Here is a 24,332-nt window from a genome sequence, read left to right as displayed (position 1 = left end):
AACACACACCTTTAAAAAAACTGGTATTGAAGACGATAAAACAACTCTCACTGCTGGAAGACAAGGCTCTATTCTCAGCCAAATCCCATGCCTGGATGTCCCTGAACTCTTACAAAACATCTGCACCCCAAAAATACTTTAACCAGGGTTACCCTAATACTCTCAAAATGAAGTTCTTAAAACACCGCCTGGGCATTCTACCGTGCGCCGAACATCTTCTACCATGGTAGAGGGCATGCTCACCAAGCATCTGCAGTCTGTGCGACAGGCCAAGGAGAGATTTTGCACTTGATCTGCACTTGCACAGCCCTAGAGCAAGAGAGGACACAGATGCTTTACATTCCACTCAAGCAGTCAGGCGACAAGCGGTGTAGACATATTTTGACTCCTGGGCCACACAACTGAACTGCAGAGTGGTCAAATTCCTCGAACTGGCGGAACAGAATCTGACTCAACATTATAGGAGCGTACAAAGCACTCCATCATTAGGCGGACATTGAAGAACCCAACATATCAATCGAAAGCGGCTTCCTAAATCTCAATTCTAACAGCTCAAAAAAAAAAGCCTGCCAATGATGGGAAACTCTGTCCTGCCCCTAACCATCAGGAACTCTTTCCTGAAAAGTACGCACTTTCAGCACCCCCGCTCTAAGCAGTACTGCGGGGCTTACTTTTAACGGCTCAACTTTTACTGTCACATTTTATTGGCCCTCATCAAATGGTTTATCGGCCTTTTTGCATATTTGTAAGTAAGCACTGCACATCACTTTTATCATTTGTATCAATGTTATTACTGACAGCACGAAACTGTGTAATTGTTTTTAGTATCTATGCATAATAAAAATAAACTTGAAACAGTCATTCCTATATAATCATATTCCAAAGGAGTCTACCTTCCTTACCTCCGTTTTGAAACTGTACAAAGCAGGACCGGTCACTTCTTGTATTCAACTTGGTCAATCCAGAAATGTCATTGTCTCCGGTAATTGCAAGCAGGAGGGACTGATGCTCAAAACCAGCTAATTCTAAACCCAGAAACACAGGACCAGATGAGAGAACCACCATAGCACCTATCACCCTTTCCCTTTCTGGTGTGCCATTTTGAGGAAACTTCTAAAGATGCTCCTGTCTCTAGCTCACCACTCCCTCTCCTCACATTTAATATAGTGCTAGGAAGGAACAAATGGCCCGACATGAACAAGGCCTGTTCCTGCATTTCTTTTAGAACCAAATGTCATCATCCATCCCACACAAAGGCTACAGGAATACAAGCAATACACTGTGCTTGTCTGGCAGGCTACATCGCCCTCCATTTTACATAGAACATCTGTGGTGGCAATCCAAGATTAGGTTCACAGTACCAAAAGCCATTCCTAGCTCACACTATCATACACTATCATACAATTGTACTACACACAAATGCTGCATGTATACCGAAAGTAGCAGAGAAGCAAGTTGCAAAAGGATTTTCCGAAATGTACCCCGATGAAACTGGTAGACCAAAAGGCACAGGTAAAAAAAATCTATCTATCTGTACAAATTAAACACTGCTGCTTCACATAATCAGGAGAACTGTTAGTATCATACTTGCTATGGTTGGCATACTTAATGTGGCTCTTCGGACCACATTGGCCTGGTCTAATCAAAGTGGGTACTCAGTGTACATACCGTGTTTGGTGCGGAGATTGAAATGCACCAAAAATACACCAGAGATTCGTTTTGGAACATTACAAGGCAGGCTTGCACCGCACACTAGAAAAGCATGCAGAAGGCCTTTCTTTCCAAAAATGTTAATTCTTATGACCGTTTTTTTTTTTTTAACAATTCTAGTTTAACTCAAAAGACAATGACTACCAAGTAATATAGTTATGGTTGAAGTTATTAAAAAGAGCGATTTCTCTTGTAAAAAGTGTCCTGAGATCCCATGCATAATTATGAGCCAGGATCATGTCAGAGAGCACCTCCTGACCATAATACCACAACCAATATCATCAAGTTCAGATGCCAGAAGAAAACACCAATATATTCAGAAATTACCATTTCTATTCAGTGTAAACCCACCTACTTGATTACAGAATCACGTTTGCTCAATTATTGCTGTTTAGTCTCACACGCACAGCTCATTTCTAAGCTTTTAAGATCGATGATGGTGAAACAGAAGCAGAGGGTAATCAGATGAGGGTAGAGCCTTAAATAGTATATTTAAGATCTTTTTTTAGTTGATATGCTGCAATTGCTATAAATGCCCAGCAACCGTAACTGCCATTCAAGATTATTTATTTTTTTAATCTACAAATATACACAACAGCCCTGAAAGTAATCTTAGATCTGGTAATGACTAATGCACACCAGCTCATAAACACGAATTAGAGTGGTGATCTCAGATTCAAAAGACCTGGAATAGGGTACTAATGTATGTCATCAGCAACAAGTATGTTAAACCACACAGAGAATGAGCATGTAATAACATTAAAATATTAAGTTTATTTGGAAAGGATCAATACTCACCCTTTTGAAACCCCAGTTCTGTCAGTGATTATTTTAACTTCTTTAACAGCACCAAATCTTGCAAAAAAATCTCTAATTTCAATCTCATCCATCTGAAAAACATATAGACCTTGCACCTTATTGCAAACTCATGTCAAACTACAAACAAACAAAAAGCAGGAATTGAAAATCCCAACTTACCCTGATGTCAATCCCACCAACGAAAACTGTGTTAGGCATGACTTTCCCTTCAGGTAAAACATAGCCTTGACTCGTGGTTGTCAGCGAGGAGTGGGTCTCATCTTCTCGGGCGATAGTGGCATTAGGTGATTCAGAGACTACTGTAGACTGAATACAAATAATATGTTGGGAGTTAAAGGAGTGAAGACCATTTGGGGTTAACATGCATAAAAGCAGATACTCTAACTCACTTCAGTATTCTTGTCTATAGCACCTACCTAGCAACCCAGAACAATGGCAGTGTCCTGCTGTTAAAAACAGTAATTACATTCGAAGGTTGCAAGTGAACCACAGTATATTCTTTGATTGCATTTTAGCCATCACAAGGTGACTATATCAATTCTCCAGCATCCACTTCCAAAATCAATAGCCTCAGAGATATCCCCTCACATCTAAAGCTATAGTCGCTTCACTAACTCAGAGCCTCGCGTCAACATCAGTCATGAGCTCTAACCAAAACTACTGCCTCCCACATCTTTCATCCACTACTCCAGATGCCCAGTTCATTTTTTGGCCATGCAAATCAACATCCAAGCACATTGCAAATGTATAAATCACAATCAAGAAAAGTACTTCTTCATATGACTACTTCATACAGAGCACATGCACTCCACTGGTATAAAGGTGCATTATATAAAACCAGCAGCCGGTATTATAGAACATATAAGTACAGGAGGTTCTAGAAGGCCAACAATGAGTGTCTGCCAGAATAAAAAGAGGCAGAATGCTGAATGGTCTGAATTACTGTTCAAGGACATCAGTGTGGGTTGTGCAAGAGGCTTCACGGGGAAACGGTTCCAGCAGGTTGTCCCATCAGTGAAGGAAAGGTTTTGATTGTTTGCCAGCTCGAGGGAGTCTTTACCTCCATTCTGGTGTAACACAATTGCATTTTCCTCGAGTTAAATACGAGTGATCGCAGAGCGTAACACTGCCTTGAGGTGTGCTTGAACAGACTGTGGGGAACCTAACCCATCTAATGGGAAGAAGGTTGTTTAAATGGATTGGAAAACAGTGCCACCCTGCAATGTATGTTGTTAAAAGTTTGTCCCGAGATATTTCTCCACCAGTGTTCTTGACCACCAGGTCAAATTTTTGTGTGTAGGAATTTGTACAATTTCAGTGACTAAACTTAGCAGCGGAGTCCAGTAGACTGGCCAGAAGGTGCTGCCACTACTTGTTTTTCTTTGCTTGTTATTTTAGCTGCTGCTTAATACCATTTCTATTCTTGGAGAATACTGCACTGCCTGGACAGAGAACACATTTTTTGGGCCACATGTATCATGCATTTTAACAATAACAAATGGCCCAATTCGCAGAAGCAGGTTGTTTGCAACCGGTAAAATGCTTTATGGTATGTATGAATTATAATTTGCAATTCGTTAACAGGTTACCGAATCGCAATTTGGAATTACAAATACATATTGATTCTGTATTCAGAAGGGGCGTTTTAGGGCGATACTGAATCGTAGAGGTATGTCAGAATGTTTTGTAACCGAAATGCAGTCGCAAAACATCCGCATTTTACCATCTACTTCAAGTAGGTGGGGATCCATTTGCAAACAGGAAGGGGTCCCAGAGGGACCCTTTTCTCTTTGAGAATGTTCGTATATAGAAGCTGCCTCTCAAAAAACACCAAACATTGAATTACTAAGAATGGAGCTGTTAAAACTACAAACTTCTATTAAAAAGTCACTAAGAGAAGGGTACAGCGCTAAAATCCATGAATACAAATTGGCTCAGTATGAAGGAGGGGATAGAATAGGCAAAGTACTTGCATACAAAGTCGCGGATAAGAAAGCCAGAACTAAGATTAAACTAATTAAAGGCCCAGATTTATGCAATTATGAACAAACAGATCAGATTCTTGACCAATTCACTAAATACTATCGCAAACTATACACCCCTGACAACGCTCCTACTACAGCCAAAATACTTCAGTATCTCGATAAGTATATACCTACATCTCTAGACACTGAAGCTGTGCATAAACTTAATTCTAGAATAACAATGTCTGAAATAAATGCGGCAACCCTCGCCTTGCCCTCTGGCAAAGCGGCAGGAGAGGATAGCTTGCCTATAGAGTTGTATAAACTGTCCACAAGAACTACTCCCTATCTCAGAAACAGTGATGGACTTTATAACGGAGTCTAGAAAGGCTCCCAAGTCCTGGAAAATTGCTAAAATAGTATTTTGTTTAAAGAAAAACAAGCCCCCGGAAGAATGCGGCTCTCATCGGCCGATTTCTTTGATTAACTCTGACGTAAAAAATTTTGCCAAAGTTCTGGCTAAACGTTTAGCTCTTATAATGCCAGGTTTAGTTAACCCCCAACAACACGGTTTTGTGACAGGAAGGGATACCACCACCCATGTAAATTTGGCAATCACAGCCTTTGATGTCGCCTCAACTACTCACACCCCACTCGGGATGGTATTGTTAGGTGCCGAAAAAGCATTCGACCGAGTGGGGTGGGAGTATCTGTGGGAGGTTTTGAAGAAGATCAGTATCAACGGCCCCTATTTTGACTGGGTTTGCTCGCTTTACGATACACCACGGGCGAAGATCAGTTATGGGGAAACGGAGTCAGCTACGTTCTTGATAGAGAGGGGAACAAGGCAAGGCTGCCCTCTGTCCCCTCTACTCTTTGCGCTATCTTTGGAGCCTTTCTTAAATGCCTTGACAGCTCAGGATAATATTATACCTGCACAACATGGTGGTAAAAATCTGAAGATAACTGCTTTCGAAGATGATATAGCGATATATACTACTGACTTGGTTACAGCCATTCCGGCAATAATACAAGAGGCCGGAAATTTTGGAGCTGTGTCCGGCTATAAACTAAATGTAAGCAAGACACAAGTTATTGCAAACTACAAACCATTGCAACCAATCTTGGGTTTATGCCAAAGCGCGATTTATCTTGGAATCAAGTTGGCAGCTAATATAGACAAGGTGATAACTATGAACTATGACTCTATGCTAAAGGAAATTATGTTACTCTTAAAAAAATGGCACATGATACCGCTCAGCCTAGTGGGGCGAATCAATCTAATTAAAATGAAGATTCTGCCCAAATTATTATATTTATTTAGATCAATCCCCTTGCAAATTAATAAACTTTTCTTTAAGAAACTAGAAGGCATCTGTAGTAGCTTTGTATGGGGCTATAAAAAAGCGCGAAGATCCATCAAATTATTGGAGTTACCAATCGAAAAGGGATTCTTGATGTTTCCTGATTTTAGATTATATTATTTCGCCACTTTTTTCCAACGTATACGGAGCTTGCTGAAAAATGAGAGTTCTCTATTTTACCACCACTACATGCTGGGATCTGACTGCAACCAATTCTTATTTCGTGTACACGATCCCAATTACTTCAAGAGTCAAATTCAAGACCGCTAGGCACATTAAGAAAATTTGGGACCAAATCATGACTCTAGGAAAAATTTCTTACTATAATGCTGAGCTTAGACTGTGGGGTAATCCTGGGCTGCCTTGTATTTTTTCAGATGGCTTGGGGAAGACATGGGCTAGGCATGGAATTACCACTGTGGGAGACCTTTATGACCCGAATGGTTTTCTAGATTTTGACACACTTAAACTGATTTTTTAATTAAATGATGATATGTATTTTAAATATATCCAAATCAGGGATTTTCTACTCCGCAAGATGAAGATTGTAGAAGTATCACATTCGGACTTTTTAACGTGTCTTTACTCAGACAAAGTTAAATCACTTATCAGCTCAAGCTATGGCCATTTGATTGCAAACAAAAGGGACGATAGTGGGAAACTAGCGGCTAAATGGTCATCCAGATTAGGAGTCAACATTAACCCTAAACATATTTCAGCCTAATTATGCCAAATAAACCAGGTAGTCCATTCTTCCAACTTGAGGCTCCAGCTATATCGAACAGTCACTCAGCTATACTACACCCCACAAAGAATATTTAGTTGGACACGTGACAATCAGACCAATGATCGTACCAAGTGTCCGAAATGCGATATGGAAGCAGCAGGTATTGAACATATGTTGGTCTTATGTCCAAAGTTATCTATATTTTGGAATGGGTTAACTTACGTTCTGTCGAAGAAACTAATTATTACTCCGCCGATATCGCCACAGTTGATCTTACTCGATCTTCATGATAACCCTAGCCAACATAGGGATCTATGAACTATAGTATATGCATGTGCTAGGCTAGCCATAGCGAGATCTTGGATCTCAAAAGATCCTCTTAGTGTAATGGAATGGTGGAGTCTCAAATGAAATTAATGTTATGGAAATCTCTCTAGCAAGACTTAGAGGTCCTAATGCTTTGAAAAAGAAGGAAAAAATCTGGGGAACTCTTTTTGAATTGTAAATATGTTTACAGACCAGTGTCAAATCTGTTGTTGCAATTATGCTTCTTTTTTTTTTGTAAAAATTTTTTGGAATTATATAAGTCTATTCTCTGCTTTAGCTGTTAAAGGAGGAATTGTATTTTTTTTTTGTATTCAAATTTGATGAAGATGTTCTTCCTGCAATAATAATAAAAAAAAGAAAGAGTTAAAAAAAAGAGAATGTTCGTCTATAGAACACTTTTCATTTTTCTTTTTTAAACGCAACCAGTTTTCCTTAAAGGAAAACGGGCTGCATTTAAAAACAAATAATTGCTTTATTTAACAAGCATTTGCAATGCAATAGGTCTCGCATTAGGAAAGTTTGAGCTATTGGTATTGTAAATTACAAATTTTTTATTTATGGTTTGTTTTTGAAAATAGTGAAATCAATAGCCTTGTCATTTACAATGCCAGTAGTTATAACTTTCGCAAATGTGACACCTATAGCATTTGTAATGCAATATGTGTTGTATTTACGTGACTTACGTGTATTGATATTACAAATAACAATGGCTTTTAATTTTTTTTCAATAATTAATACTTAAATAAAAGTTATTGTAATTTATAATGGCAATAGCTTAAAGGTTTGTAAATAAATTTTGTGAAGATTATGTTCAGTGTATTTTTTTGTGACGAAAATCCAAGAACAGGAGTGAAATATTAACATATTTTTGTTACAATTGTAATAAAGCTTGAAACATTGAGAGAACATATTTGAACCAGGTGATGTTGAATGGTTGCACAGAATGATGCTGTGGTGACGCTGAGTGAGGTTGTGGTGGTGAACGAGTGATGCTGTGGTGTTCAGTGATGCTGTGGTACCACATAGTGATGTTGTGGTGCCCCTGAGTGATGCTGTATGCTATGCTATGTTTTGTTTTGCTATCCTATGTTTTGTTTGTTATGCTATGCTATGTTTTGCTATCCTATGCTTAATTTGTTATGTTATGCTATGCTGTGTTTTGTTATGCCATGCTATGCTATATTTTGTTATGCTATGCTATGTTATGTTTTGAAATGCTATGCTTTGTTATGCTATGCTATGTTTTGTTATGCTATGCTATGTTTTGTTATGCTATGCTATGTTTTGTTGTGTTTTATTATGCTATGCTTTGTTTTGCTATGCTGTTTTGTAATGCTATGCTATGTTTTGTTATGCTATGCTATGTTTTGCTATGCTATTATATGTTTTGTTTTACTATGCTATGTTTTGTTGTGTTTTGCTTTGTTATGTTTTGCTATGCTTTGTTTTGTTATGCTATGTTTTGTTTTGCTATCCTATGTTTTGTTTTGTTATGCTATGCTATGTTTTGTTATGCTATGCTATGTTTTGTTATGCTATGCTATGTTTTGTTATGCTATGCTATGTTTTGCTATGCTATTATATGTTTTGTTTTACTATGCTATGTTTTGTTGTGTTTTGCTTTGTTATGTTTTGCTATGCTTTGTTTTGTTTTGCTATCCTATGTTTTGTTTTGTTATGCTATGCTATGTTTTGTTATGCTATGCTATGTTTTGTTATGCTATGCTATGTTTTGCTATGCTAATATATGTTTTGTTTTACTATGCTATGTTTTGTTGTGTTTTGCTTTGTTATGTTTTGCTATGCTTTGTTTTGTTATGCTATGTTTTGTTTTGCTATCCTATGTTTTGTTTTGTTATGCTATGCTATGTTTTGTTATGCTATGCTGGTGAGGGTGTGTGAGTGTGTGTGAGGGTGAGTGAGGGTGACGGGGTGTGAGGGTGAGGGGGTGTGAGGGTGAGGGGGTGTGAGGGCGTGTGAGGGTGAGGGTGTGAGGGCGTGTGAGGGTGAGGGTGTGTGAGGGTGAGAGGGGGTGAGGGTGGGTGAGGGTGAGGGGGTGTGAGGGTGAGTGAGGGTGTGTGAGGGGGAGAGGGGGAGGGGGTGTGAGGGTGAGTGAGGGTGTGTGAGGGTGTTGTATGGTGTGTGAGGGTGTTCTAGGGTGTGTGAGGGTGAGGGTGTGTGAGGGGGTGTGAGGGTGAGGGGGAGTGGGAGCACATTCCTTTGAATTCTGATGCCAAGGCTCAGAGAAATGGTGGTGGGCGATGTGCACGCGGGGGCGGGGGAGCGGCAGCCTTTGAAGTCTGATGCCGAGGCACAGACAAATGGTGGTGTGTGATGTGGCTGGCTCTGTGCACGTGGATAGTTCACATGAACTGTATGCGATCCGCAGGCGAGGCAGACTTTTCTTTTCCACTTACTATAATCTCGCCTATTTATCCCTGCGGGATATATTAGGATAGGCGAGACCTAAAAAGAGAGAGGTGAGACAGACAGAAGAGGCCGCCAGGGCAGGAGACAGAGAGATTGATGCAATGGAGACAATTTGGAGGTCACATGTTCACAGAGCCACTATCGACGTCACCGGAAGATCCATGAGAGAAGCCCGATGTCATACTTACAGAGGGAATGCGGCACGAGACAGGTGGTGAAAGTTAAATAGTGGCAGTAGGGGACAAAAGGTTAGAAGGAGAGAGAGAGAGAGAGAATATATGAAGCGCTGGTGTCTGATGTAGGTCCCTCAGAGTCTAGGGACATCTAGATAGGATGCATTTACAAGCACCGAATATATATATAAATATCTGTGGGATTTTTTTTAAGTCTGACATGGTTTCGGTCCTCCTGACCTGCCTAGGACATCGCTCATTTAAATGAAAAAGAGTCAACAGAATGGAGGTGAAAGAATTCCAGTTAAGACCTCTTCAGGCAAAGAACACCAGTGAGAGAACACCAGACAGGGAGAGAAAGATGCAGAAACTGGCAAGGGATTGATGATGAGCGAGGAGCATAAAGAAGATGGCAGAGAAAGACACACTAAGGAGGGGACTAGGGAGAGAAAAGAACAGGTGTCAACAATAAGGGAAAGGAGATCTTGAGCAAGGGGAAAGAAAAGATAAATTGGTGGGGCAGGAAAGACAGCAGAGAGAAGACTAGAAGAGAAGGGATAAAGACGTGAGGGTGTAAGAAGACAAAAGAAGAAGCAAGACACAGTACACACGGAAACTGGGCAACACTGAAGGGTGAAAGAGAGAGCAGTGCAAAAGAGATCATATAAGGGGAAGGCCTGATATTGGAGAAGAGCACATGAAAGCGTGCACATACATGACCACAAGAGAAAGGATGAACAAGAGACACTACATGGAAAGGAGGAAATGGGACAGGGAGCAAAGACAGGGAAGAGAAAAATTGAGGGAATTTAAGTAGTAAGAGAAGAAAAAAGAAGAGCAGAGACACAACAAAGAGTTGGATATTTTGACCCTGAGAGTGTAAATGAGTTCCCTCTGAAAGTGGAAAAAAGCAATGGCCGATTTTCTATACATGGATGCACTGTGTTGCACTCAACACGTAATAGACATGGAATACTTAAACAGAAAGGTGCATGGAAATGTCTGAAAAAGTAGTGCTTCTTGGCCTGCCCACGCTCGTCAGAATGACTCTAGAAGCAGTCATGCCCCTCCCTGGGAACTACAAGAGCATCTCGTGGCGCTTCACTACCTCTGCCCGTTGGGGTCAGAACCATATATCAGTGGAGTGTGATGCCATCGTGGGGGTCATGAGAACCCTCCTGAGGGCATGATTACTTTACAGTCACGCTGACCTAGGCTTTCAGAAAGGGTCATTCACATTCGAACAGCGCAAGATTCCGTCACTGTAAAACTAGAGAAGGAACGGGAAGTTGACAGCAGGGGCAAAGATCGGAGCATCACGGAACTAAAACAAATATAAACAAGGCAGTGAGTGCAGCACAGCCTTAGCAGTGGGATAGCAGCCTTGATAACATCGGAGCAGCCCCTGCGCCCGGCCTCAAAACAATAAAGGCAACTCTAGAATGCAGATTTACCTGTATCCCGCAAGTGATGTACGCAGCTGGGAAAGAAACAAATAGCAACCTTGGAGAGCTGGCGGGGCAGGCAAACACAGCATCGGGAGACGCAATATAAATAAAATAACAGCTAGTATCAAATTATACAAAAGCCCGACGTAACAAATTGCTCAAAAAAGTCAAACATCATGTGTACATGAAGACGCAATATAAATTTAAAAAAAACAGCCACCAACAGATTAAAGAAAAGCCCCTCCATAGCGGATCGGTAAATAAACTCCAAACGCATCTGTTTATGCAGCATCACACAACCCACATGCCCGTAATATTAAACAAAAAAGTCCAGAGGCAATAATTATCAAGAAATAAAGATTATTTCAAAGTTACCTTGGCGGGGCTTGCTGGGCTTGCTTGTGTGCTTCCCAGAGAGACAGGAGATTGGGAAACGCGCGCGGCCGGCGCCGATCGCTTTCCAGAGCGTGCGCGTGACATCTCCTGTCTCCTGGGAAGCAGACCCAGCAACATTAGTATCGCGCCTACGCGATGGCATATGGCTTCGCCATATGCATCGCAGGCGCGAGACCTAAAAAGTAGTCACAGACATGGTGGTCTGCTGACCCCAGCAGGACACCATCCCTGTGATTTTTAAGATTCCCAATGGGTCACAAATTGCGACCTTCCTCGTTAATATTAAGAAGGTAGATCTACTTGCGATCCATTAGGAAGTGCAAAGCAAAACCAAACTCATGCAGTTTCATACGTTCAAATAGGAATTACCCAATTACGATTCGTAGACAATCTTAGGTAATCCCTATCTGAAAAAGGGATACATATTGCTCGTAATCAGTTCTCAAAATCACCAGTGAGATTTATGTCATTCTCTTGAAAGAGTGCAGATAGCAATTAATTAGGCTTGTGAAGTTGTGTGTGACCTGGTGTTTGCTGGTCTTCTGTCGAGTTACACAGCAGCAGCCCCTACTACACTTGAGCTGAAGTTTTGCATGTTTTATGGAATCACACTACAAAAACTACAAATTTTACTGAGTAAACTGATGAAATGTCCTTGCAATAAATCAAACATGCTATTACTTAACAGACAAAGCACACAGCAGAACCGACGTCACTCAAAAACGTAGATGTCTTTTTGAGCTCCCTGTGCACCTTCATTTCTCTTCATCGTTAAACCATTTGCTCTTACTTTCAGCAGAAGTACCAACAGAAATCCATTGCGTTTCTTTATGCTTGCCACAAACCAAAATATCATCCTCAAAAACTAAAGATTGGTGCAACATATCTATCTAGTATACTCTTTATGAGTCTTTGGAAACAAGCTGATGCAGACACTAGCCCAAACAGCCTCTAATTAATGAATAAGTACCACAAGGTGTCACTAATGACACCACGAGTGACCTACCTTCTATGGACAACTCTATTTGAAGATTCACTGAAAAAAGGTCCATCACACTGAGCACACCATCTTTTGTCATCAATAATTCCTCTAATGTGTTGGGCAAAGGCTGTCTCTCCAGCCGGATGTTTAAGTTAACATCCCTAGGGTACGGGCGTATGTGTGTATTTTTGCCTTCATCATTGGATGCCATAACTATAGGTGCAAGCAACCACAATGAGTTCATCTCCTCGAGCTCCCCTTGTCTTAATGACTTGTTCGATACCTCTTTAAGTGGCTCAATCGTCATGTGTTGAACCTTTCTGGGTTAAAAGACGGATTGTGTTAAAGAGTAATTGTGTTCCATCTCCTTTCAACACAATCTAGTTTAGAAAATCCTTCAACAAACCCAATCCCTCTTAAAATAATTTGGGAAACTTCTCTAGTATACCACTATCATAACTCACAAGAGATATCAACATTGCCTATCCCAGTGGATTGGGATTCAAAAGAATGCCAAAATATCTTTGACAAATCCACCCCAACAAAATATCTCCTCGCTTAGCCAGATGCTCTTAACCAACTATGTTAGAATTTTATTCCCATATGAGCGCATCGTATCTTATAAGGTCAATGGTAGCACCTCCATATCCAAAACGGTGTCTGGCTGGCTTATGTAACACATTGTCATCTAAGCCAAGGGTTTAATCTAACCCTTATCATTCGTCAACATATAAGAAGACTGTGCCATAAAAAATAAAAATTCTAACAGTCCTACCATGATATTACACTCTACAATGTAATCTTACCTGTGTCATACTATTTGAAAATTTCCAACATCTGATACTCAAATTAGCAATTTATATGCGTTTTCATAGTTATCTTACACTTGTACAGGCTTGTGTTCACTTCACTCCGTCAACCACACCTGTACGCACTCATCCATAGAGTCCCTTAAGCCCATACTTCCTACAGGTTGAATTTCTAGCATAACAACTTGATGTGTTGGCTATATGCAAATTACTTCCCCATCTGCAATATTTCTTTCAGCTAATTTCCCCACGTCAAAACCATATTCCTTAATTTGAGAACATCCAAACTGACCTCATTTAGTTTGACCGCAACTGGATTTTCTTTATGCTTACGTCATGTCTCTTTCGTGTACGCCATTCCTTCTCAGCAATACTTTACTTCTACGTTACCAGTTTTCTGACCAAGGTTCCCTAATGTCTAGGTAATCACTCAAGTTGCACCACCAGTGGCACTTTGGCGGCCGAGTGCAGAGATGTGGGGGATACCATAAGATTAGGGGAATTAACGTTCCCACAGGTTGCAGGAGACCTACTAGATGAAGATTTAAAATGGTTGGCAACTCACCTTATTTCACTGTGTCTGTTCCCTTATTTGCAATATTAGAGAGCATGTACCGAGTACTAGATGAACAACTCGTTTATATTTTACAACTAGATGAAACCTGTAAGATCTGTTCAGAGACAAAACGATATGAGGCACCATTCTCAAAGCTACTTGCGCAATTAAGAGTGACTTACACCTGCATAGTTGGTTTTACACTCATAAAAGCATTTACTTACAAACTTTTCAAGTGAGTAAATGTCCTGTCAGGGCTGGAAGAAAATGACAGTTCCATGGCTGGATTTCCCTACTGGGTTGTACACACCCAAACTAGCGTATTAAAGGGCTTTTATCAACTCCTTTCCAATACAATCACCAAAAGGGTGGAAATATAAACGTGGCAAAGGAAAATCTTTCCCCAGTTTAGGAGGGACTACCCCCTCCAAAAAGGGGGGAGGGGGGATGTTGAGAAAGGAATTTCTTGGTGGTGGGGGGCATATTTGTCCACTGGGGAAAAAATAAACAAATCTGTAATGTGGATTTGCTCTCAATGTTTTCACCTGAGCAAATGTACATATTTTGAGTATTTGCTCATGTCAAAATAAAATTCAGAACGTTTGCCAACAGTATGACTTCCAGGCTTACATTCATTTAAGTAATAGATCAGCACCAATGCAAAGTGATTAAACTGCAGGTGCACTTGTCCGACTATAAGAAAATGCCTATCGTTTATTTTTACAAGTTGCTATTAATGTTGTTCTTAATGGTTTAACTCTAATGCTCAGTTATTATTTATTCAATCTACTTGTCCTTTCAAATTGCACAATAGTTTAACAAAACTGCATGTGACTGATGCCATGTTTTTCAATTACAAAATGTATATGGGGCAATTGGAAGTAGACAATCTTGCTTTTAATTTTGTACAAGCACCTTCATATCGTCAAGAAACAATTTGACAACATTACAAGTAACCACAAATTATAACATTTTGCAAATGTATATGGGTTTTTGGCAGTGAGATCTTATCACGGTCAGTAATGCACGTCAAAATGACAGTAATGCTATTCCTTCGTGAGCCGACCCTATCAGTGAAATCTTTGTACTGATCAATTATACCAATGGGGAACACCAAAAAGTGGAAAGCTCACCTGACACGCCAACGGGCTGGACAGGGGCCATGAGGTGAACGGCGGTAGTCTCCATTACCGGCAGTGGCGGCGGCGGAGCGCTGGGAGAACCACAGCCCCCAGCAGCCTCAGGGGCGGCGCGCCTGCGACGGTGACGCGATTGGAGCGCCCGGAGGCGCGAGATAAAGGCTGACCTCCCAGGAGCCCAGGGGGGAACACCAAAAAGCGGAAAGCTCACCTGACACGCCAACGGGCTGGACAGGGGCCGTGAGGTGAACGGCGGTAGTCTCCATTACCGGCAGTGGCGGCGGCGGAGCGCTGGGAGAACCACAGCCCCCAGCAGCCTCAGGGGCGGCGCGCCTGCGCCTGTGACGCGATTGGAGCACCCGGAGGCGCGAGATAAAGGCTGACCTCCCTCTCGCCCCCGGGAGTCGCGCGCGGGAGGCGCCCGGGACAAGGGCGGGCCGTCAGAGGCAGGAAGAGGCTGGGCTGGCCCAGAGACCCTGTGCAAATATTTCGGTAACCATCTCCTGCACGGTAAAGTGACTGTAAGGGCTGTGGGACTATTGTGTAATTACTGTGTGATTTACATTGGGAGCTGAGCACTTTGGCTTACTTGTGTATAGGTTAATCCTCATTAAATCACTGCTACACTCATGTCGGGAACAAAGAAGGACAAGGCTACTGGGAGGGACAGGTCCCATTGACAACTTCCTAATAAAAATGGTAAACAAGATCAACAATGACAGAAGGGCCTCACTGGGTAAAGGTAATCTATCAGATCATGACCTATCTTTAGTGGGTCTTTCCCCAATGGAGGCTCCTCCAGACATCGAAAATGGCATTGATCCTGGGTCGGAGGTAGTCAATGTAGTAGAAGCACTGATCCACAGGGCTCCGGATATAGATATAGAAATTCTTGACAAGTCCCTTTCGGACCTGGAGGAAGAGGTGGCATCAGCACATAAAAACAATAGACCCGTCAGAACCTGCAGAAAGCAGCAAAGTATAAGTGGGGTTAGGAATGCTCACAAAAGAAGGGTAGACACTCGTCTGCCTGACATCCATACCCCCCCGGAGGCAACTATGAGCTTGGAGGGTAAGAATGAGGCAAATATAACCCTGAGCCCTGAGCAGTTTGGCCTGCTAATTCGAACTCTAGTAGCCAAACTAGAATTAAAACTCGAGGAATCCCTTCAATCCCTAGTGGCCAAACTGGATAATGCTACCGCAGAGATAAAAAGACTAGGAGGCCTGCTAGAGAAACAGCTAGCCCATACAGTCACGGTTAACCCCCCGCCCTCCTCAACTACAATGGTTCACCCAGAGTCTGTTGGGAAAAGTGTAGCCAAGTTGGTTAAACAAACTTATACCTCTCAACAGTCTACTAGAGTTGATACCGACTCCCCGGCTCCCTCAGCCCCATCCCCTCTGCCATTAGCTACTTCAGTAGTACACCTTAAGCCAGGGCTTGCTAAACATCCGATTGCCGTCCCAAGTAGGAGAAGCAATTCTATTAATTTACCCCCGGACTGTGCCCCCTATGTAATCGTACTAGCAAATGTTCCGACTCAAAACCTGGATGTAGCCGAGTCACATGAGGAATCACATGATTCTCTTAAAAATAAAGTGGTATCTTGGCTGAGCTCAAATTGTGGTTTCCCCACAAAATTTGCCGGAGAAATCATTACAACCAGGAGGGTAAATTGGATCGGTCCCACACGCAAAAATTGTCGAGGGGACTCCGTGGTAGTAAATTTTAAATATCTTCAACACGTGGCCACAGTTTTGTTAAGGGCAGCATTAATGATGAATGACGGCAACAGCATCCAAGTGCGCCCTTTGGGATATTTCTATAATCATCCTCCTGTAGCCTCTACCCCTAGACAAGGATTGAGTCCTTTTACTCCATTTGGGCCACGGTCCACTTGTCAAAGTCAGGGATCAGGAAGGGAGAATCTTTTCAGATTTGGACCCCCCATTGTAACACAAAATAGGTTTGACGCACTCTCAGGACTCGAGTTGTGCGACTGACGGGGGGGGGGCCGGAGAGGGTATAGTTGATGAAGTTATAGTGGATTCTACCCCTATGGCTCCTGTACCTTCTTCAGCTGATGATGGTTATAAACCGGTAGTGGGTCTTCCTGGCAAGGGGGATATTGTTAGGTTGTTAAGTTGGAACATCGCCGGTTTACGGTCCAAGAGAGGAGATCCCAACTGGATAAACTTTGTAAAGCTTTATGACATTGTCGCCATGCAAGAGACTTGGGACACGGAATGCGATTTTTGGTTGGATGGCTTTACTTCATTTTTTGTCCCAGCCCTGCCTTCTCCAGCAGGACGGAATAGAGGGGGTCTCCTGATGTTAATCTCAGTGAATGTAAGGGGCAAAATTACAAAGGTTGATTGTGCCACACATAATTTTCTTGTTATAGAGATAACCTTGGATGACGGTTGTAAAATACTTCTTGTAAATTGTTATAATTCACCGCATGGCTACCCGCAAACGTGCACCTAGTATGGTTAACAGATTTTTTAACTTCATATAAGGAAAAGCAAACCACTTATTGTCATTTTATTTTGATGGGTGATTTTAATGTACATTCATGTTTAAATTGTGCTCTAATTGACTCAGATGGGCCGGACAGTATTTCCCCCCCGCATCTCGAACATACCCAGAAGGGACAGGTTCTTGAAAATCTATTAACTGGAAATGATTTGTATGAGGCGGAGTTTTATGCTTATAATGCTGTAGTAATGCCGTTGAGTGACCATAACCCGGTGGGGATGGAGCTAGCTAACGGTTTTCTGCTGTTAAATACATCTGTTACCCCACAGGCTATAATGTCAGTCAAAGCTAAAGATCAGGGGAGAAGGATCAAATGGGGACAGGTATTCCCTGATGATTTTTTCATAAAATTAACATCTATGGCTGCTGAAGATTTGAATGTTTGTGCCAATCCCCACTCTAGGAGCGAGGAGGTTTTAACTTCCTTTGAAGGTGTCTGTCGGACAGTGGCCATAAACTTAACAGCTAAAGGCCAGGGAGATAAAAATAAACCGGTAAAGGGCTCGTTTGATGGCAATTGCAGTAAAGCCCATAACCTCCTTAAAAAAGCACTCAATACCCGGCCGAGGGACAAAGCCCTAGTGGTGCAGCTTAGAAAGGATTATACCAGGGCAATTAAAACACGTAAAAATGAATTAGAGTGATGCCTGGGCCGAGCTCATGGATAAAGCCACCTTAAAAAACAGTGCTAAGTTTTGGTCAATTATTAATACCCCTTTGTTTTCTTGTGACCAAAATACCGTGCTGGAACTTAACATCCCCGAGGAAGACTGGCTCAGCCACATTGAAAAAATCTACGGTAGCAATATGGAGCAGGAATCCTTTGTAGTCCCTGCGTCCGAACTCCCCCTGGCGCCTGTTAGTTTTGATATAGTCAAAGTCATAAGAGCAATCGAGGGCACTGCGGGCCGAAAGGCCCCGGACCCTGATGGGGTGCCAGCTGATATGTTTAAGGTTAATCCGTTGTACTGGGCTAATATTTTAACCAAAGTTTTTAATGCCTCAGCAACTGTGGGTTTTCCTAAATCCTGGTCCTCAGTTACCATAATCCCAGTGTTCAAAAAAGGTCAGAGGGGAGACCCTAGATGCTATAGACCTATATCACTATTGGACTCCTCGGTTAAAATCTTAGGGAAGGTTGTCCTGGCGAGAATAGCATCTTGGGCCAAAGGGCATAACATTCTGACAGAGGCACAATACGGCTTTAGGTCAGGGAGGAGTACGGAGGACCAATGCCTCAATCTTCACCTCATAATCTCCAAATATACGAGGGCTAAAAGGGGATCGATATTTTTAGGCTTCATGGACCGATCCACAGCCTTTGATCTAGTTAATAGATCAAGGCTGTGGACTATGCTCCTGAAGTTGGGCCTTGACTGCTCTTTGGTACATTTCCTAGCGGAGCTCCATAAAGATCTGAAAGCCTGCATTAGGATGACAACAGAGGGGAAATGTACGGCAAGTTTTAGATCAAGTAGAGGGGTGCGCCAAGGCTGCATCTTGGCCCCAATGTTATTCACGTTATACGTGAATTCATTGGAGGCTGACCTAACAGCTGTCACTCAGGATATTCCGTGCATGGGGGGTGCACCAATCCCGGTGCTCCTCTATGCCGATGATGCGGTGCTGATAGCCAGGACCCCAATTGCCCTGCAAAAGCTGCTTGATTCTTTTGGAAATTTTATGTCCAGTCTAGACCTGGTGATCAATAGCAGTAAATCCCACACAATGTCAGTAGGTTGCTCTAAAAATAAGGAAAAAACCTTCTTCTGTGACGGCGAGGTTATCTCTAGCGTTAAGGTTTTCACCTACTTGGGTGTAATTTTCGATCATAGGGGTACTTGGACACCACAGTTAACATCTAAAGCGAACGCAGTGAGAAGTTCAGCCTCCGCAGTCTTGGGGTTCGCTAAAAGACTAGGGGGGAAACCCAAAGAGGCTATCTTGTCCATTTACAAAGCAAAGACAGCCGCTATTGCAAGATACGGGGCTGCAATTTGGGGCTTTGCAAAACCCGACCGCATTCAAACAGAGGAAAATGAATTCCTGCAGGCATTGCTGGGCCTACTCAGTCAACAGCAACTTATTCCCTACACCTTGAGTTAGGTCTTGGTTATATTATAGACACGATAAAACTAGCCCCGTTCCTGATGTGGATCAAGCTCTGGCTAAATCCGAACCTTAGCCTTAATCACAAGATTATAAAAGATTGTCTTAAACTAGACCACAGGAGGGATATCCAGTGGCTGTCCTATGTAGAGTCTCTGGCTGTGAAGCTAGGACGCCCGGAGATCTTTGATAGTCCAGAATCCCTGTGTAAAGCAGATCTAGTGTGGGCAAAGACTAACTTTATTAGGCTTTGTGTCGCTGAGCGCGAAACGGATGAGCTATGTAAACCATCTGTGAGGGCGCATGTAATGATAACTACATCCCTTGAGCTGGCCCCTTATTTGTCAGTGGTGACAAATTTCTTTCACAGATGGCTACTAACTAAATTACGTTTCAATCAAATCCATATGGTCCTTTGGGACGAGAAAGATTGGTGTAGGTTTGAGGAGTCGACCCCATGCAAATGTGATGACCATTCCATCCAGGACACAGCGCATTTTCTGTTTTTTTGCTCCTTGTATTGTGAACCCCGGAATCGATTTTTAAAACCAATACTGAAGGAGATGAGATTTACGCAGTATAAGCCCGCATTGTTATATTTGCAGATGATGGATTCTCCCGTAACTATGTATTGTGTCGCCAGTTTTCTGGCTGCATCTGTAAGAAGTAGGAGATTGAGATTAAGATCGGATCTTTAATGCTGAAAGTTAATCATTTCTGTATTATGTACTTGATTAATGGACTGGTGGGCCGAAACGGAATTGAAATTGTGTTCTTATCTTTTTAAACTGGGTTTTAACTATTGTCATGTTTAATACTGTATTAATTGATTTTTAAAAATGTTTCAACAGTTTTATAAATGTCTAGAATACTTTTATGATTTTAACTAATCGAATAAAGTGGTTTTGACTTGACTTGAATTATATATACACACGACGATGAGCATCTTGTAGATCTGGATGTATATCTTGCCATGGCAGCAGCCAGTCCTATATCCCAAAATTATATTGCACATCGTAATTGGCAATCAAAGGGTTTGTGCTGCAAGGGCTTAGGTCTACTTGTTCAGTGGACAAAATTAACATAAACACTTGTGAACAATGTGACAGGGGCACTCATACAAGGTTTTTAGCTGAGATGGGGGCGGGAACAAGTTCCAGCACCCATGTAACAGTTACACATCAAGGGCTAAATGTTCAGGTCTTGCTTTCAGAGGAGACAAAATGCACTAGGGTGTGAAAGTGTTTCATGTGTCTGAGGAGTCATTACAAAAGTGAAATTTTTGGAGCCACCATTCCACCCCGGGTCATGGCCACTCACTAAACTCATTGCCACTTCACACCTGGCCAGCAAGAGGGAACATGCCTTATCAGATGTGGGGCATTTAACCAAGGCCGAAATTGCATTATGTTTCCCAAATCATATTTATCTCTCTCCAGTTGGCAGCTACCCAGGGGCACCATCAGGCTAGTTGCACAAAACACACCTTATCACAGGAGAATCTAGAACAACAATCTCCAACCTTTTCTGTAATAAGAGCTAGTTATGTTAAAAAAAATCATCCATTGCTACTAACACTTTTAGTGTAGTGACCACAACAGTCAAGATTATGTTAGTGGACACCCTATGCAAGGTCACCTAAGTGCGACTGGCAGGGTTGCCAACAAAGTGTTTTTTTTAAAAAGGGTTGACATTTAGAATGTCTTGGGTAGCTTGGCACTGAGCAGTCAGGCTTATCTCCGAGGCAATGTGTAAAGCAAAGGCACAGCAGTCGCTCGTGTAAATACAAGGAGCGTCATAAAAGAGACTTCTAACAGGATGAATGTAAATAACATTTGTATTCAACACACCGATTCAATCATTTAACAGAAACATCAGATACTTTTGGGCATTAAACACATCTGGAAATATTACTAGCAGTACTGGGCCCACTCGTATTGGTATGATATTGTTAGTATGCACACTGTGGACAATTCCAAATCTAAACCCTGCCACCCCCAAACATTCACGAAGAGACAGTTCATCCCTATGCGGCCTAGACTAGCAATCCTGATAATACAATCCAGACAGTTTTAGGGTACAACCCGGGTCACAACGATATCAAAAATATGTACAGACAAGAAACTAGAACTATTTTTACCAGCACCACGAGTTGGAGCCACATGGGTAAACCCAATGTCAAATGTATTTTGGCATGAAATGAACACATATGGCTGCACCGCTGCCCAGTGTCGTGAATCACAGGCGGTCCGCCGACTATCACTCCCACTCTCACACACACACACTCACTCTGCACTGCTAGATAGTTTGACTCATTTCAGCACACTCTCACACACATGGGCACTCAGATCTCTAATGTGGTCCTAATGGTACCCAGCAGGTCAATGGATAATGCCCCGCAGACTCTCTGACTCCAGCCTCCCTTCACCCTGTGGTTCAACTCGATTGTCCTATCCCCCAGATGGAAGATAACTAGCCCCTCCTGGCGGAATCTAGGCCGCACGCACCATAGTCACACTTATTCCCTCCTGCTTCCAGAGGACCAAAATATGTAGCAAGTTTTATTTTTTAGGTAGACTTAACGACGGGCGTTTAGCAACTACTCGGTAAGGTCTCATAACACAATAGAATCAAGCAGTTTCTAGACCCACTTCCGATATTCTCTCGGAAGCGATGCTTCAACCCATTCAATCACTCTCACTATTACCTGGCCCCACACTGTTTTCAGGAAGGGCCAGATGTGGAGAGGGGCAGATGGTCCGCCGCAATGAAGGTCAATGGAGAACAACGGATGAATGGGAAGTAACACAGGGGAGCCTATTGATAGAAGGAGGCTCCTGGTATACATTGATCAGGATCGTGCTCCGGTAATCCGGGCATAGCATCTGGTGCATGTTGCTATGTGTCGCACCAGACACTTGAGGTCTCAAACACGAAGATTTGCTAATTCCGTACCTCCCTGTAAATGAGGCACAACGACGATGCACGTTGAGATGGATTGGACCAGGTTATTCCGGTCACACACATCAAAGAGGTGCAAATTCCATACCACCCTTGAAATGAGGCACAACATCTGCTGCACAATGATACAGGTTACACCAGACCGTTCGCATACACACACACACACACAAACACAGAGGCGCAAGTTCAGCAGAGCCACATGAGGTAGAATGAGTCACTACGACGGGTACACCAGCACCCGAGAATCGGACACTACCTGCAATAAGCATGCAGTCAGCGTGACGCACAATAGAGATACAGCACAATTGACATTACAGGCCATGCGGTTCACGCAAATGGTGAATCCGCTCACCACCAACAGTACGTTTAGGGGTGTCAGGGTCCCTGCGGTAAAGGAACCACCACTGTCAGGAACCTCTTATCCTGTAATGGTTTGTTTCTTACAAGACCCTTTGTTGGCTGGAAAAGTCGTCTGTTTAAGAAATACTCACTGTTGAGAAGATGGAATCCTTGTTGGAAACATCTCCTTAAGGTTATTTTGCAGTCTTTGGCTCTAGCGCAAGGAGTACATACTAATTGGGCTGTGGCAACTCCAATGCAAGGTTCATGGTCTATGCCGCAAGGACATGAAGAGTTGTTAGTGCGCATGCTGAATATAAGCGCGGTGCACTTCAACTGAAAATTTGGACAGTTGAGGTGGCGTCTCAGCATCACACTTCCTCTAAGCTATCGTTTTCATAAAATTGTCGTTGAATAGCGTCTTTCCCAGCATAAGCTCAGGAAGCTTAGCGGGGAAGGAACTGACAAGAAAACAAGGAGTATTGTTGGAGAAGAGAGAACCTTCTGTGAAGAACAGTGCTTGCCAAAAAATTCAAGTAAGTGTTCTTGTGTTCAGAGTCTAGAAAGTGATTCAGTGAAATTGAGCGGGAGACTCCTTGTTTAGATATTTTATTACAATAGTCATAGTTAAACTTGAATTTAATTAAAGACTGAATTCGAAATTCAGAAATATTAATTGTAAAGGAATGAGTAAAACAAGTTAAACACAATCTAAGAACTATATATATATATATATATTTTTTTTTTTATGTGTAGCAACATAGCGCGTCATCAAGAATATCCGAGAACTTTTCTCAAAGGAACCCAGAGAGTAACAAGACTACTACAAGAACAAGCATTTACAATGCAATGGGTCTCGCATTATTAAAGTTTGAGCAATTGGCATTGTAAATGGCAATGCCTTTTATTCATTTGCTTTTAAAACCTGCAATCGGTGCATAGACACGCACTTTGAACTTATAGTCCTTGCTTATGATGAGCAAGGCTGGCAGTAAAAGAGACTCCCAGACTTGCTTCTCATTAGCATGGACTATAAGTACAAATCGCTTGTTTACGCATCAATGCAAATGAATAATAGGCATTGTCATTTACAATGCCAATAGCTCAAACTTTAATAATACGAGACCTGGAACATGAGGGACTATTTTATTTCTGAAAAGTACATGCCACCCCATGTTAAAATCTCTCTCCTTAGTGCATTATATACACAAAGGAATCCTTATTTTAATTGTTTTGCACTGCAGCAAGTATTTTGTATTGCTATCATCAGTGCTCAAGTGTGAGTGCCAAACCTATTGGCTTTACAAATGTTTGGTGCACAGTGAAAGCATGAGAGAGAGAATGAGGTAAAATTAGTGTGTGTCACAAATGTCTCACGATTGTCTAGCTTGTAACGGTATCTGGCCGTATCAGAGGCTTAAAAATAAGGACTGTAAATTAAAGGCACAGGCCCTGTAGAGTCCCGGGGAAGTATGTAGTGATGCCTCCTCCACTTCGGACATCACGCTGCCCCTCCCTGTGATGCGAGGGGTCGGTG

General features: G+C 42.2%; 1 protein-coding gene across 1 annotated transcript in view; it reads right to left on the bottom strand.

Moving 5' to 3' along the window:
• DAZL (deleted in azoospermia like) overlaps window positions 1–24,332 on the bottom strand; it is a 787,422-nt gene that overhangs the window by 749,816 nt on the left and 13,274 nt on the right. Inside the window, exons 2-3 of the mRNA XM_086940080.1 lie at window positions 2,689–2,835; window positions 2,509–2,600 (exon numbers count right to left, since the gene is read on the bottom strand). Coding sequence (XP_086796206.1) covers window positions 2,509–2,600; window positions 2,689–2,835 — 239 coding nt within the window. The remainder of the gene's footprint in view (window positions 1–2,508; window positions 2,601–2,688; window positions 2,836–24,332) is intronic.

Source organism: Lissotriton vulgaris, chromosome 10 (genome assembly GCF_964263255.1).
Source record: "Lissotriton vulgaris chromosome 10, aLisVul1.2, whole genome shotgun sequence".
Classification (NCBI taxonomy): domain Eukaryota; kingdom Metazoa; phylum Chordata; class Amphibia; order Caudata; family Salamandridae; genus Lissotriton; species Lissotriton vulgaris.
Note: the sequence above shows the minus strand (reverse complement) of the source record. Positions and strands in the feature narration are given on the sequence as shown.